The following is a 15,939-nucleotide window of genomic DNA, read 5'->3' on the forward strand; positions in this document are numbered from 1 at the left end:
CATAATGTCCTCAAGGTTCATACATGTTGCAACAGGTGTCAAAATTTCCTTTTTAAGGCTGAATAATATTCCATTGTATATACCACAATTCGTTTATCCATCCGTCAACAGATGCTTCCATCTATTGGCTACTGTATAGAATGCTGCTATGAACATGGGTGTGCAAATATGTCTTTGATATTCTGCTTTCTTTTGGATACATACCCAGAAGCAGAATTGGTGGATAATATGGTAATTCTATTTTAACTTTCCAAGGAAATTTCCGTTTTCCACAGTGGCTGTATCATTTTATACTCCAAAATGACTTCTAATTTAGAGCAAACTAAATTTTAATTAAACAAATTAAAAAATTAAAATCTTTAAAAGAAATAGTAGTATTTTAAGGAAAATTAACACAAAAATCCTTAGCTTTAGACTGAGATACAACATCTTGTCCCACCAACTACTTGTGTGGGGAAAAGCCACTGAATGAGACAGCTGTTATTAGACACTGATGAAAAGTAATTATTATCACTTATTCAGACACTTCTCTGGCACTGGTTCAGACATTTAATTGATTTTAAAGATTATATACCTAAAAACTTATTTCCTGTCATTTATTGTTCTGCTTGCAAATACCACCAAATCAGTTTCATGTTAAGAAGGAATGCTTCACAAATTGAAGAGTTCAGGATTAAAAACATGTAGTACATATATACACATACATATACATACACACACACACACACACACACACACACACAGAGGCTTATATATTTCTATTATCAAAGATCAGAAGAGAAATTACCTGATGGTTTCTTCATGATATAGAGAACTAATAACTGGCCCACCAAAACCAGTATTTGCTTCTTTTCCTTTCTTCTCTGGTATCTGTGGGAAGGGGGAAAAAAGTGAAAAAAAGACAAATGGGTTAAAACAGTATGTATTTAAATCAGTTACAAAATGTTATTTTGCTAAGAAAGACTAAGGATTTTACCCTCAACCATCTCTTCAAACCCTAGTAAAAATTTTAAGGTGGTAACAGAAAGGCAATAAGATTCTCAGTTCATCATAGGAGTGGAATGGGTACATGCTGGCAATCTAAGGTATTCAGTACAACCTTCTGGAGCCACCAAAAAACAATTCTCCTAGCTGACTGTGAGATGATGTTCAATGTGGTAAATATGGATATTCAGGTGAGGAAAAGAAAAACAAATCCTAGACATGAATGTGATCAGCAAAATCATATCTAGATTTATAAAATAAAAGTTCCCAAATAAGAAGCTACATTACAATAAAAGTTCAAATTTAATTACAAAGAAAATGTTTTTAGATTAAAAAAAAAAAAAGGAAGGAGAAAAGATAGAAGAGGGATAGGAAAGGAGGTTTATATCTCAAATAAAAGAAAAAAGAAGTAAACTACACAGAAATACTTTCCAAACTCAAGGATTCAATAGGTCTTGCCCCCCTATGTTCTCAGAACAAGAATAAAATTAATTTAGGAATAAGATTCTAATTTACAAGAGTAAAATCAATTTAGTAATAAGATTCTTCTAAAATATGTAATGTGGAAGCAATGAACCTGGATAATACTGTCTGCAAGGATCAAAGTGCAACCTCTGCAAAGCCCCATGTATTGACAGCTTTTAGTACAGGACATCCTGCAAAAGTCAAAACTCTGATTCCGGACATAAATATTCCTTTAGAATCAAAATTACATTATGATTTAATTTGACTGCAAAAAGACTAGTTTTACTTCAAATAAAATACAGACAATCCCCACACACATTTTTTCAGTACTTAAGAGAAGTACGAGTTTTGTTTTATTTTTTTTAATTGTTTGTTTCAGTCTGTGGATCACTGGACTGAGGAAAAAGACTCCCCCCGCCCCCAGAGATAGCATATTCTATCTGTTCCTAACACACTAAGGCTTCAAAAAACGTAAAATTTTGAGATGAATCAAGTCAGTTATCAACTTGTAATAGAAACAAAGTTATAAAATCATAGACAACAACTATTAACATGATTAAATGACAAAGTATATAAAGTGTATTAGTATGATGCTAGCAAACAAGAAGCACTAGGTAAATGACAGATTTCTCTGTGCTCTGAGGGCCATTTTTAGAGAATAAATGCTATGAAGATTTCTGGGATAGATAATGTATTTCTTTATACCCAAAAAAAGTAGAGATGATCCCCAACTTACAATGGTTCAATTTACAACATTTTTGACTTTTAATGGATTTATCAGTATGTATCCTCATTATAAGGTGAGGGGTACAAAGGGAGAACTTATTTTACTTAATCCAATTATATTCCAAATACATGCTCCATTCATAGGATAAAACTAAAACATACTTGGTGCTCGAGATGATAACTACATAAATAAAACTAAAAATGAGAAAACTGGATACCAAAGGAAAAAAAAAATAGAGATAGAACCAAGTATGAAGTGGCAAGCATAGCTTCTTAAAAAATAATGACTCCTAGAAGGTAACATGGGGGAAAATCTAGGTGATATTGGGTTTGGCAATGACTTTTTACATGCAATATCAAAATCCATGACAGGCCGGGTGCAGTGGCTCACACCTATAATCCCTGCACTTTGGGAGGCTGAGGCAGGTGGATCTCTTGAGGTCAGGAACCAGCCTGGCCAACATGGCAAAACACTACCTCGACTAAAAATACAAAAAACTAGCCAGGCATGGTAGTGCATGCCTGTAGTACCAGCTACCTGGGAGGCTGAAGCACAAGAATTGCTTGCAGAAGTTGGATGCAGAAGTTTCAGTGAGCCAAGATCACACCACTGCACTCCAGTCTAGCAACAGAGCAAGATTCTGTCTCAAAAAATATATATATATAATCCATGAGAGAAAAAAATGATTAGTAGGTCTTTATTAAATTGAATTAAAATTGAAAATTTCTGCTCTGTGAAAAATATTGTTCAGACAATGCAATGACCAGCCATAAACTGAAAAAAAATTTGCAAAACACATATCTAATAAAGAACTGGTATCCAAAATATTCAAAGAATTCTTAAAACTCAACACTAAGAAAATAAGTTACCCAATGAAAAGTGAGTAAAAGATCTAAATAGACAACTTATCAAAGAAGATACAGAGATAGGAAATAAGCGAGTGACAAGATGTTTAAACATCATGTCATTAAAGAAACGCAAATGAAAACAAAAATGAGAAACCACTACACACCTATTGGAATGGCTAAAATCCAATATGTCCTTAAACAGATTAATAAACAAATGATACACCCATAAAATAGGATATTATTCAGCAACACAAGAAATGAGCTATTCTAGGTTAACTTAGAAAAAAGAAGTCAGGTAACTCAGAAATGAAAGTGGCGATATTACAATTAATGCCACAGAAATACAAAGAATCATAAGAGATAACTATGAACAATTATATGCCAAAAAACTGGATAACCTAGAAGAAATGAATAAATTTCTGGAAACACACAATCTACCATGACTGAATCACGAAGAAATTAAAAATCTGACAGACCTATCACCAAGAAAGAGACTCCATCAGTAATTAAAAAAAAAAAAAACTTCCCAACAAAGAAAAGCCCAGAACCAGATCACTTCACTGGAGAATTCTATCAAATTTAAAGAATTAACACCAATCCTCTTCAAACTTCAAAATAATTAAAGAAAAGGGAACACTTCTAACTCAATTTATGAGGCCTTATTCTCATATCAAAGCCAAAAATACTGCAAGAAAACTAAAACCAATATCCCAGGATATTGATCAGAAAAATCAACTAAATATTAACAAACTGAATTTAACACTGTATTAAAAGGATTATACATCATGATCAAGTGGGATTTATTCCTGGAATGCAAAGATGGTTCAACACACAAAAATCAATCATATAACACAGCATATTAACACAATGAAGGACAAAACCCACATGATCATCTCAATTGATACAGAAAAAGCATCTGACAAAATTCAACATGTGTTCATGATAAAAACACTAAATAAACTAGGAATAGAATAAAACTACCTCGACAGAATAAAGGCCATATATGAAAAGGCCACAGCTACCAACATACTCAGTGGTGAAAAACTAAAAGCTTTCTCTCTAAGATCAGGAACAAGGCAAGGATATCCATTCTCATCACTTCTTTTCAAGATGGCATCCAAGCCAGAGTGATCAGACAAGAAATAAAAGGCATCTGTGGTGTTATGCTGTGTGTGTGTGTGTGTGTGTGTGTGTGTGTGTGTGTGTGTGTGTGTACAGAGAGAGAAAGAGCGAGAGAGAGAGCACGCACACAAGAGATTTGTTTTTGTCCATGGTTCCTGACTTCTAACTCCTATAGCCCTTGTTACAGTCTTTCATTATATAATTAGGTGTGTCAGGCCTCAAGAGCAAGCCTCAGAAAAGAGAATCTATGGGACTTTCTCCTGCCCTCCTTTTACCTGCCCCAAGTTACACTTTCTGATTGTGGGTCACAATCCCCAGAGAGAGTCCTGCCCTATACCCTAGGGGAAGGAATACTGACATCATGAAACCCAAGAGGAATGGGTGCTGGGAGCTTGGGGATAGAAGAACACATGGAGGTCCCTGGAGGGTGGCATGCCCAGAGAGAGGTCATGAAAGCTCCATGTTCCCTCCTCCATGCCTCACCCTACACATCTCCTTGTAATCCAATAATAAAATTCTAAGCCCTACAACCAACTGGATGAACCCCTCCTCTCAGCTAAGGTTTCTCCAAAGAAACCCGAAAACCTAGCTCAGGCCACGATGGGAAGTCGGGTCTGGACATGCCTCATTATACTTTCCTCCCTTTGGTATTCAGGAACAACTGACCAGCATTAACATTAAAACAAAGATCTTACAACTGACAAAAAAGACTCTTTGTATCAATAAGATATCAAATTCCAACCCGACTCCAGCATAGCATCACATGACAGAAAGCGGGCCCTGGATGAAATCAAAATATTTTACCCCAAAATATATTTGACATATTTTGAAAAGGCCCTGCAAAGCCATCTCTTAAAAGGGAAATTTTACATTATGTAAAGAATCCTCTTTCCTTTCCAGGCCTTTTTCTGATCCTAAAGAGATGAGCTGAGAGATCTGAAGAATCTTTTAAAGATCTGAACAGGAAACAATTGTCATCTATTGCATCTAACAGTGGCCACCTATGAGACTTCATCTATATAGAAAGAACCTTGGTCTCCACAAACCCTTAACTCAGATATTCCTTTCTATTGATTCCAAGCTTTTAGATAATAACTTAACTCTCAACCAACTGCCAATCAGAAAATCTTTGAATCCACCTATGACCTACATATAAGTCTCTGCTTCGAGTTGTCCTGCCTTTCCAGACCAAACCAATGTATACCTCACATGTATTAATAAACCAGGAATAGAATAAAACTACCTCAACAGGCCATAGCTGCCACTGAGCCTGCCACCAATGCCTCTAAGCAGAAGGTGGTTGTGGCACCCACAAATGACAATCTTGGCAAAACTGAAAGGGATGTCTTCACCAAGGTTTATGGATTTGGCTTAATAAAGCTTGATTTGAAAGCAAAATCTGAGAATGAAATGGAATTCACAAGCTCAGCCTCAGCCAACACTAAGACCACCAAAGTGATGGGCAGTCTGGAAACCAAGTACAGATGGACTGAGTACGGATGGCCTGACGTTTATGGAGAAATGGAACACCAACAATACACTTGGCACTGAGATTACCGTGGAAGTTCAGCTTGCACGTGGACCGAAGCTTACCTTCGATTCATCTTTCTCACCTAACGCTGGGGAAAAAAAATGCTAAAATCAACACAGGGTACAAGTGGAAGCACATTAACCTGGGCTGCGACATGGATTTCGGCATTGCTTAGGCCTTCCATCCAGGTGCTCTGGTGCTAGGTTACGAGGCCTGGCTGGCCAGCTACCAGATGATTTTTTTTTTTTTTTGAGATGGAGTCTCACTCTGTCACCCAGATTGGAGTGCAGTGGCATGATCTCGGCTCACTGCAAGCTCTGCCTCCCGGGTTGACACCATTCTCTTGCCTCAGCCTCCCTAGTAACTGGGACTACAGGCGCCCGCCACCACACCTGGCTAATTTTTTTTTTTTTTTGTATTTTTAGTAGAGACACGGTTTCACCATGTTAGCCAGGATGGTCTTGATCTCCTGACCTCGTGATCCGCCCGCCTCGGCCTCCTAAAGTGCTGGGATTACAGGCGTGAGCCACCGCGCACGGCCCAGATAAATTTTGAGACTGCAAAGTCCCAAGTGAACCAGAGCAACTTTGCAGTTGGCTACAAGACTGATGAATTCCAGCTTCACACTAATGTGAAAGACGGGACAGAGTTTGGCAGCTCTGTTTACCAGAAGGTGAACAACAAGTTGGAGACCGCTGTCAATCTTGCCTGGACAGCAGGAAACAGTAACATGCACTTCAGAATAGCAGCCAAGTATCAGATTGACCCTGACACCTGCTTCTCAGCTAAAGTGAATAACTCCAGCCAGACAGGTTTAGGATATGCTCAGACCCTAAAGCCAGGTATCAAATTGACACTGTCAGCTCTTCTGGATGGCAAGTACGTCAATGCTGGTGGCCACAAGCTTGGTTTAGGCCTGGAATTTCAAGCATAAATGAATACTGCACAATTGTTTAACTTTAAACATTTTGCAACATAGCTACCTTCAGAATTTACTGTATCTTTTAATGTTGGATGTCTGGAAAGCAAGTATTACTAAATATGTTAGACCTCCAGGTTAAAGATGATTCAGCTTTAAGATGCTACCCTTTCAGAGGTACAGAAGAAACCATTTCCAAAAAAGGTCCTTTCAGTGGTAGACTTGGGGGTAACTTGGTGGCCCCTTGGAGATACCACGTTTCTTTTTTATCTAGAAATGACTGCAAGTGGAAGCTGATAATATGTAGGTACTTTGTAAATTTTATTGAGTAAATGAAAGAAATTGTGATTTCCTGAGAATCAAACCTTGGTTTCCTAACCCTAATTGATGAGAGGCTCGCTGCTTGATGGTGTGTACAAACTCACCCGAATGGGATTTTTTTAGACAGATCTTCATGACCTGTTCCCACCCCAGTTCATCATCACCTCTTTTACACCAAAACGTCTGCAGGGTGGTGTGGTCACTGTTTCTTTTGTGCCATTTTAGGTTGGAGAGGGTGGATGTGATAAAGCCAGTAATTCAGGACTTATTCTTTCTTGCGTTGTTTTTTTGCCCTTGCACCAGAGTATGAAATAGCTTCCAGGAGCTTCAGCTATAAGCTTGAAAGTGTGTGTGTGACTGTAATCACATGGTGACAACACTCAGAATCTAAATTGGACTTCTGTTGTATTCCCACCACTCAATTTGTTTTTTAGCAGTTTAATGGGTACATTTTAGAGTCTTCCATTTTGTGTGGAGTTAGATCCTCCCCTTCAAATGCTGTAATTAGCATCACTTAAAAAAACTTGGCCAGGCGCAGTGGCTCAAGCCTGTAATCCCAGCACTTTGGGAGGCCGAGACAGGCGGATCACGAGGTCAGGAGATCGAGACCATCCTGGCTAACACGGTGAAACCCCGTCTCTACTAAAAATACCAAAAAAAAAATTAACTGGGAGTAGTGGTGGGCGCTGTAGTCCCAGCTACTCGGGAGGCTGAGGCAGGAAAATGGCGTGAACCCGGGAGGCAGAACTTGCAGTGAGCCGAGATCGCGCCACTGCACTCCAGCCTGGGCGACACAGCGAGACTCCATCTCAAAAAAAAAAAAAAAAAAAAAAAAAAAATACTGGGGAGGAGTTTTTGACTCCCTAGTAAACACTCAGCCTCCAGCAATTCATCCATTACCAATGAAGTGTTTTTACCAGTTTATGGCCCAAGCATCTTTTGTTATCTTGGTTATGATTCTCTGCATTCACCTGTCTCTCTAGTTTAGGGGATGGCAGTTTGAACTGGTACCTCAAATCTCTGATGGATCTAGAACAGTCTTTGATTTTCAGTTTGGTCAGATTACTGTATTGTTAAGGACAGGAGTGAAAACTTGCAGATTCTTCACATGTTGAGGCTAAAATTAGAAGTTCAGTGATCTTTTAAAGAGATTTTAAAATTTTTTAAAAGTCCTTTAAATTTACCCATATATTTAGCACTTCCAGGACTCTTCATTCCTTTATGGAGGTCCAAATTTCCATCTTATATAATTTTCCTTTCATGTGAAGTTCCTTTAAATTTACTATAGTTCAGTTCAGTTGGCAATGAATTACCTGCTTTTGTTTATTTGGAAAAAGTTTTATTTTTTATTTATTTTTATTTTCTAGATGAAGTCTCACTCTGTGGCCCAGGCTGGAGTGTAGTGGCACAATCTTAGCTCACTACAACCTCCGTCTCCTGGGTTCAAGCGATTCTCCTGCTTCAGCCTTCCGAGCAGCTGGGATTACAAATGCCCACCATGACACCCGGCTAATTTTTGCATTTTTAGTAGAGATGGGGTTGCAACATGTTGTCCAGCCTGGTCTCGAACTCCTGATCTCAAGTGATCTGCCCATCTCAGCCTCCCAAAGTGTTGGGATTACAGGCATGAGCCACCAGACCCAGCCTTGAAAACTCTTTACTTCACATTTACTTATTTTTGTATTGACATGAGATTCACATAAAATTAACCAGTTTAACATGTACAACTGAGTGACATTTAATACATTCACAATATTGTGCAACCAGCTCCATCTAGTTCCACAACATATTTGTCATTCCCCCCAAAAAGCCTTGAACCCACTAAGCAGTCACTCCCCATTCCCCTCTCCCCCAAAACGTTGGCAACCACCGATCTGCTTTCTGTCTCTATGGATTTAACCATTCTGGATATTTCATATAAATTGAATCATACACTATGTAATCTTTTATGTCTGGCCTCTTTCACTTGGTTTAATGTTTTCAAGGCTCATCTATATTATAGCACGTATTGGTTCTTCATTCCTTTTTATGATTAATAGTCTATTTTATGTACATTCCAATACCAAATTCATTTGGGTTGTTTGCACTTTTGGCTATTGTGAATACTGCTGCTATGATCATCTGTATACAGGTATTTGAGTACCAAATTACCCAGCAATTCCACTCCTGTATATACCCAAAAAAACTGGTAATTCTATTTTTAACTTTTTGAGGAATCACCAAACTGTCTTTCATGGCAGCTACACCATTGTACAGTCCTAGTAGCAATCTAAGACAGTTTCAATGTCTCTACATCCCTGCCAAAACTTGTTATTATCTTTTTTTATTGTGGACAACCTACTGGGTATGAAGCAGTATTTTGTTGTGGCTTGAAATACCATACTCGAAATTCAAAATCACAATGAAATACCACTCAAAAGACTAACTCAGGTTGTTATACACCATTCTCTTTTGAGAAATGTCTGTTTAAGTTCTTTGACAATTTGTTAGTTGGGTTCTTTCTGTTGTTGAGTTGTAAGAGTTACTTACATATTTTGAATAGCAGACCCTTATCCAATATATGATTTGCAAAAATTTCCTGTTTTACTTTCTCGATAATGTCCTTTGAAGCACAGAAGTTTTTAACATTGATGAAGTCCTATTTACTTATCTTTTCTTTCGTTGCTTGAGGTTTTCCTGCCTTATGTAAGAATCCATGGCCAAATCCAAGTTTATTAAGACATACCTCTATGTTTTATTCGAAGACTCAGAGTTGGGTTTTGTGGTTTTTTTTGTTTTTTGTTTTTTGTTTTTTTGAGACTGAGTCCTGCTCTATCACCCAGGTTAGAGTACAGTGGCACAATCTCAGCTCACTGCAACCTCCACCTCCCGGGTTCAAGCGATTCTCCTGCCTCAGCCTCCCGAGTAGCTGGGATTACAGGCGCCTGCCACCATGCCCAGCTAATTTTTGTATTTTTAGTAGAGATAGGGTTTCATCATGTTGTCCAGGCTGGTCTCGAACTCCTGACCTCAGATGATCCACCCACCTTGGCATCCCAAAGTGCTAGGATTACAGGCATGAGCCAAAGCACCCGGCCAAGACTCAGAGTTTTAACTCAGTTAGGTCATTGATCCATTTTTAGTTAATCTTTGTATATATATCAAGATAGGAATGTACCTTCATTCTTTTGCATATGGATATCCAGTTGTTCCAGGATAATTTGTTGAAGAGATTATTTTCTCCCCCACTGAATGGTCCTGTTGAAAATCAACTGACCCTAAACTTGAGAGTTCATTTCTGCACTCTCAATTCTTTTCCATATGCCTATCCTTATACCAGTACCATACTGTTTTAATTACTGTAGCTTTATAGTAAATTTTGAAATTGCAAAATTTGAATCCTCTAGTTTTGCTCTTTTTCAATACTTTTGACTATTTGGGACCCTTTGCAATTCCATATAAATCAGATTGACTTGGCCAGTGCTGCCATCTAAATAAATTTAAATCTTCCAATCCATGAGCACAAGATGAATTTCCATTAACTTAGGTATTCTTTAATTTCTTTCAGCAATATAGTTTTCAGTATAAAATCTTTCACATCCTTGGTTAAAATTCCCAGGCTTTTTTTTTTCTCCTGAGGGCTACTGTAAATGGAATTTTTTTGTTTGTTTCCATTTCAGAGTATCCGTTGATGGTCTAAAGAACACAGTGATTTTTGCATGCTGATCTTATGATCTTATATCTTGCAACTTTGCTGAATTAATATATTAACTCTAGCAGTGTGTTTGTGGATTCTCTGGATTTTCTATATACTGTATAGGATCATGTCACCGATAACATTTTTATTTCCTCCTTTCCAATTTGGATGCTGTTTCTTTATTTTTCTTGTCTAATTGCTCTGGCTAGAATTTATGTATACAATGTTGAACAGGAGTGGTGAAAGCAAACATCCTTGTCTTATTCCTGATCTACCTCTGGGTTTTTCATAAATACCCATTATGTTAAGTAAAGTTTACCTTCATTTTTGAAAGCTATTATATCTTAACTGAGTATAGAATTATAGGTTGATCATCTTTTCTTTTTGTTGTCAACCTATTGACTTCAAACTTCTGAAAAGAACTCTGCTGTAGTTCTACCTTTGTTTATCTTTATGTTTTCTGTCTGCTTTTTTCTCTTTTCACTGGCTTTCAACAATTTGATATGTATTGTATGGTTTCATTACATTTCTTCTGCATGGGGTTCATTGAGCTTCTTGGATCTATGGGTTTATGGAAGTGACTCTCAACTGGGGACAGTTTTTTTTTTTTTTTTTTTTTTTTTTTTTTTGCCATCTGCATCCACAGATGTTTGGCATATCTGGGACAATTTTTTAGCTGTCACACTATGCAGTGCTATTGACATCTAGTGAATAGAGACCAGAGTCGCTGCTTAATGTCCCACAATGTACAGGATACCCTCCATAATGAAGAATTTTCTGGCCCAGAATATCAATGGGGCAAAGATTGAAAAACTGTGGTTTACAGGTTATCAACTGTTTGAAATTTCAGCCATTATTAACTAAATTTTGTTTCTGTCTTCTCTCACATTTTTTCTCCTTTCTGGGTCTCCAATTACATGAATGCTACATTGCATTATATTTTCCCACAGCTCATTGAAGTTCTGTTCTTTTTTTGTTCAGTCTTTTTATGCTCTGTGCTTCATTTTGATTAGTTTCACTTGTTCCATCTTCGAGCTTCAAGTTCACTGATCTTATGTAATGTCTAATGTGCTGTTAATCATATCCAGTATATTTTTTTACTTCAGATTATTATATTTTTCCATATCTAAAAATTCCATTTGGATATTTTTGTATCTTCCATTTCTCTCTACATATGTTCACGGTTTCCTCTACTGTCTTGAATATATAGTATATATTTATAAAATAAGTGTCTTCATGTCCTTGTCTGTTATTTTATCATCTTTATCATTTCCACCATCTACTTTTATTGACAGGTTTTTCTCCTGGGTCATATTTTCCTGCCCCCACTTTTTTTTTTCATTTTGGCAAGCTTTAAAGACCTTTACTGTAAGCAAGGCATTGTAATAAATTTTACATTCTTGCTTGCTGGATTTTGTTGTGCTCCTTTAAATTATGTTGGACTTTGTTTTGGCATGCATTAAGTTACTTGGAATCAGTCTGATCCTTTTGAGGCTCAATTTTAAGCAGTGCTAAGGCAAGGGCAAAGCAGCCTTTGATATAGCATTTAATTTAGCATAGCTACTGAAGTGAAACCCTTCTGAGGCCTCTACCATATGCCCCACATATTGCATTTTCATTTTACTCCTGACTGGTAGGAAACAAAATATTCTCAGTCCTATGTCAGCTCCAGAAATTGGCCTACTGCTTTCTTATGTTTCTTTCCCTGGCCTCTTCTACATGCATAGATTAGTATTCAGCCAAAGGGACCCCTCTGCAGATCTCTGGAACTGTCAATAAAGGATCATCCTCTCTGGTATTCAGCCCTGCAAATTCTAGTTCAGACTCGTGAGACTGCCAGGCCATTTTGGGTTCTCCCTCCGTGCAGCCTGGAAAATGCTGCCAGGTAATAAATAAATGGATGCACCTGTAAGGCACAGCTTATTTTGTTGTTTTTTAGATGAAGTCTCACTCTGTCGCCCAGGCTGGAGTGCAGTGGCGCAATCTTGGCTCCCTGAAAGCTCCGCCTTCTGGGTTCATGCCATTCTCCCACCTCAGCCGGGACAACAGGCGTCTGCCACCACGTCTGGCTAATTTTGTGTGTGTGTGTGTATGTGTGTGTGTGTGTGTGTGTGTGTTTTTTTAGTAGAGAGGGGGTTTCACCGTGTTAGTCAGGATGGTCTTGATCTCCTGACCTCGTGATCTGCCCACCTTGGCCTTCCAAAGTGCTGGGACTACAGGCGTGAGCCACCGTGCCCGGCAGTTTCCCTTCTTTTGGGACTTTACACTACTTATAATACAATGTCTGAAGATTACTGTCTCATCCAGTAATTTTAGCCAAGCGTCTGGATTTCTTCTTGTTTCTGGCAAAGGGGTAAATCTCGTCCCTATTACTCCACCATTCCCAGGAACATAAGTCCTACAAACATTAATTTTAAACCCAGCATAATATTCCATGAGGTAATCTAATATAATTTACTTAACCATTATCTAACAGTTGTGTATTAGGTTATTTTCACTTTTTCGCTCATAAACAGACATAATGAATATTTTTAAATATAAGAAATAAAGTACTTTTAAGCCACTGCACTCCAGTATGGGTGACAGAGTGAAATTCCATCTCTCAAAAAACCAAAAACAAAAAACAAAAAAGAAAGAAAGTACTTTTAATTAAAATCTTTAGAAAAAAAAATGACCCCAAAATTTGATTATAGTATATTATAAAAACATTCCCCTTTCCTGGGATTAGTTCCTCCTTCTAATGCAACTGCACAAATACACATGTTAGAATGCTGGTCACAATGTTTTGTGGGGAAACAAAGAGATTATTATCTCAGGCAGAAATAATATTTTAAAAATAACCTGCCATTATCAGATTGAATCCAGAATAAAGATGCCAAAGATGCGTTAGTTTTCCTTTCTATACACTTCATCTACCAGAGTGGGTAAACTTTGGCTACTTTACCCTCTTGATTTCCACTCTAGTGAAATTTCTCTCATACAGGCTTAGAAGTTTATTCCATTTCTCTCTACTCAAAATCCATTAAGTCACTTTTATGTTGCATCAGCAATTAAATAGAGTTCAATTTGGCAGCCAACAGGATAAAATTGGCCAATTCTTATATTGCCTGAGACTCTATTAGTTGAGAAACTAAAATTCTCCTTCACTCAAAAGGGAAAGGGTAAGTTGTTGGCTAAATCTTTATCACTTGATTCAGACTCCACCTTAGTCAGTTTTAGAGTCAAGATTTAAAGCCTTGTGAAACTTTTTCTTCTATTCCTAAGATTATTAGGCGAATCTATGCAAAGAGGTTTCTTGCTTCTGTGTGCTACCTTTTTTGGATTTGTTTTACTGGTTTGTTTAATTCATATATAGTCTAACTGTAGAACTCTGGGAAAATTAATCAACTTCTTTGCCTTAGTTTCCTCATTTATAAAAATGGGAATAACAGTCCCTATTTCATACCTATTTATATGTATACATAAATAGAACAATATCCAGTGCAAAGTGGCCATTTTGTAAGTGTTAGTTAATACAATAATTATTATTGCCCAAAACATAGCCATCTCTCCAAAGTAAAAGTGTTTCAGCAATATAGATACAAGATGTTGTGATACGGGGACTTACAATATTGACCTATGGTCTTTACCTAATAGCTCTCCACTTCTGATTCTTTTGATAATACAACAATAAATCCCCCAAACAAAACAATCGTAAAAACTCTAACATACCTCGTTATAAGAAAAAAAGAAAGCTAGTGCTTAATGAATATCTTCCATGTGGAAAACGAGTCTATAAAGCTGGTATTATCACTGTCTTTTATTTAATCTAAGATATCCTCAATTATAAGAAGCACCATTATTTTCTGTAATGTTCAGAAAGAAAAAACATAACCAATTAAATATAATACACTATCTAAGACTCATGAAGATTTCAAAAATGTTAAAAACCGAATAAATATCTGCCTTAGATTTGGCCAGGTGCAGTGGTTCATGCCTTTAATTCCAGCACTTTGAAAGGCTGAGGAAGGAGGATCACTTGAGCTCAGGAGTTCAAAACCAGCCTGGACAACATGGTGAGACCCTGTCTCTACAAAAGGGAAAAAAAAAAAGATTTGATGAAATATAAGTAAATATTTATTTTACAGATTCAAAAACTGAAAAGAAGTGAAGTACCCAATGCCACATAAGTGGCAGAATTGGGATTCACACCAAGATCCTTTGATATTCCAAAGCCTGTGTTCTTTCTATTAAATTAAATTATATTACTTCTCCAGGCTATTTTGGAAACCATTATTACACACTGACAATATTCTAAATTAAAATTTTGTCTGTGTCTTAAGTGTACTTTTTTTTTTTTTTTTTTTTTTTTTGAGATGGGGTCTCATTCTGTCACCTAGGCTGCAGTGCAGTGGGTGACCTTGGCTCATTCAACTTCTGCCTCCCAGGCTCAAGGGATCCCCTCCCACCTCAGCCTCCCAAGTAGCTGGGACCACAGGCAAGCGCCACCACACCCAGATAATTTTTTTTTTGTTTTGCATTTTTGGTAGAGATGGGGTTTTACCATGTTGCCCAGGCTGGTCTTGAACTCTTGGGCTCAAGCGATCTACCCACCTCAGCCTTCCTAAGTGCTAAGATTACAGCACTTAGGTGCTAAGATTACACTACACCCCGCCTTAAGTGTACTTTTTAAATGTTTACATAAAGTACTCCATTTATTCAAAGAGAAAACTTTAAAATAAACATTTTGAAGCAAAATTATTCTGATAAATTATGCACAATTTAGTTGATAGATTAATACTATCATTCTAAACCCTTAAAAGAGGCACACTTTTCTGATAATCCTTTTGAAATACTAAATTTTTTTTCCTGAAACATGAATAGCTATTCATTTCAACACAGAAAAGTAACAATATTGATTTCATCTCATCTACCATTTGTCACACCATCAAAAAGAAAACTTATCATGAAAATATTGTTGGTTGCTACTTATAACAGTAATATTTATAAAATTTTTCAAGAAACGGGAAATCCATAAACGTATGTTTTTAACTTGTTTCTCTTAAAATTACAAACACACAGCAGTATTTTAAAAAATCATCTCCTAAAACCTTTAAAAAACAGACATTTAGCCAGGCGCAGTCTCATGCCTGTAATCCTAGCACTTTGGGAGGCAGAGGCGGGAGGATTACCTGAAGTTAGGAGTTTGAGACCAGCCTGGCCAACATGGTAAAACCCCATCTCTACTAAAAATGCAAAAATTAGCCAGGCACGGTTGTGCATGTCTGTAATCCCAGCTACTTGGGAGGCTGAAGCAGAATTGCTCGAACCCGGGAGGGAGAGGTTGTAGTGAGCTGAGATCACCGC

The 15,939-nt window shown here is 37.3% G+C and overlaps 1 protein-coding gene and 2 pseudogenes across 1 annotated transcript in view; 2 read left to right on the top strand and 1 right to left on the bottom strand.

Moving 5' to 3' along the window:
* The window catches only part of ACBD6 (acyl-CoA binding domain containing 6), a 209,313-nt gene that overhangs the window by 132,661 nt on the left and 60,713 nt on the right, over positions 1-15,939 (bottom strand). The window contains 1 exon segment of the mRNA NM_001261348.2: positions 788-870. Coding sequence (NP_001248277.1) covers positions 788-870 — 83 coding nt within the window.
* On the top strand, positions 4,747-5,967 carry LOC100429430 (non-selective voltage-gated ion channel VDAC1 pseudogene; annotated as a pseudogene).
* On the top strand, positions 6,192-6,743 carry LOC144329465 (non-selective voltage-gated ion channel VDAC1 pseudogene; annotated as a pseudogene).

Source organism: Macaca mulatta, chromosome 1 (genome assembly GCF_049350105.2).
Source record: "Macaca mulatta isolate MMU2019108-1 chromosome 1, T2T-MMU8v2.0, whole genome shotgun sequence".
Lineage (NCBI taxonomy): Eukaryota > Metazoa > Chordata > Mammalia > Primates > Cercopithecidae > Macaca > Macaca mulatta.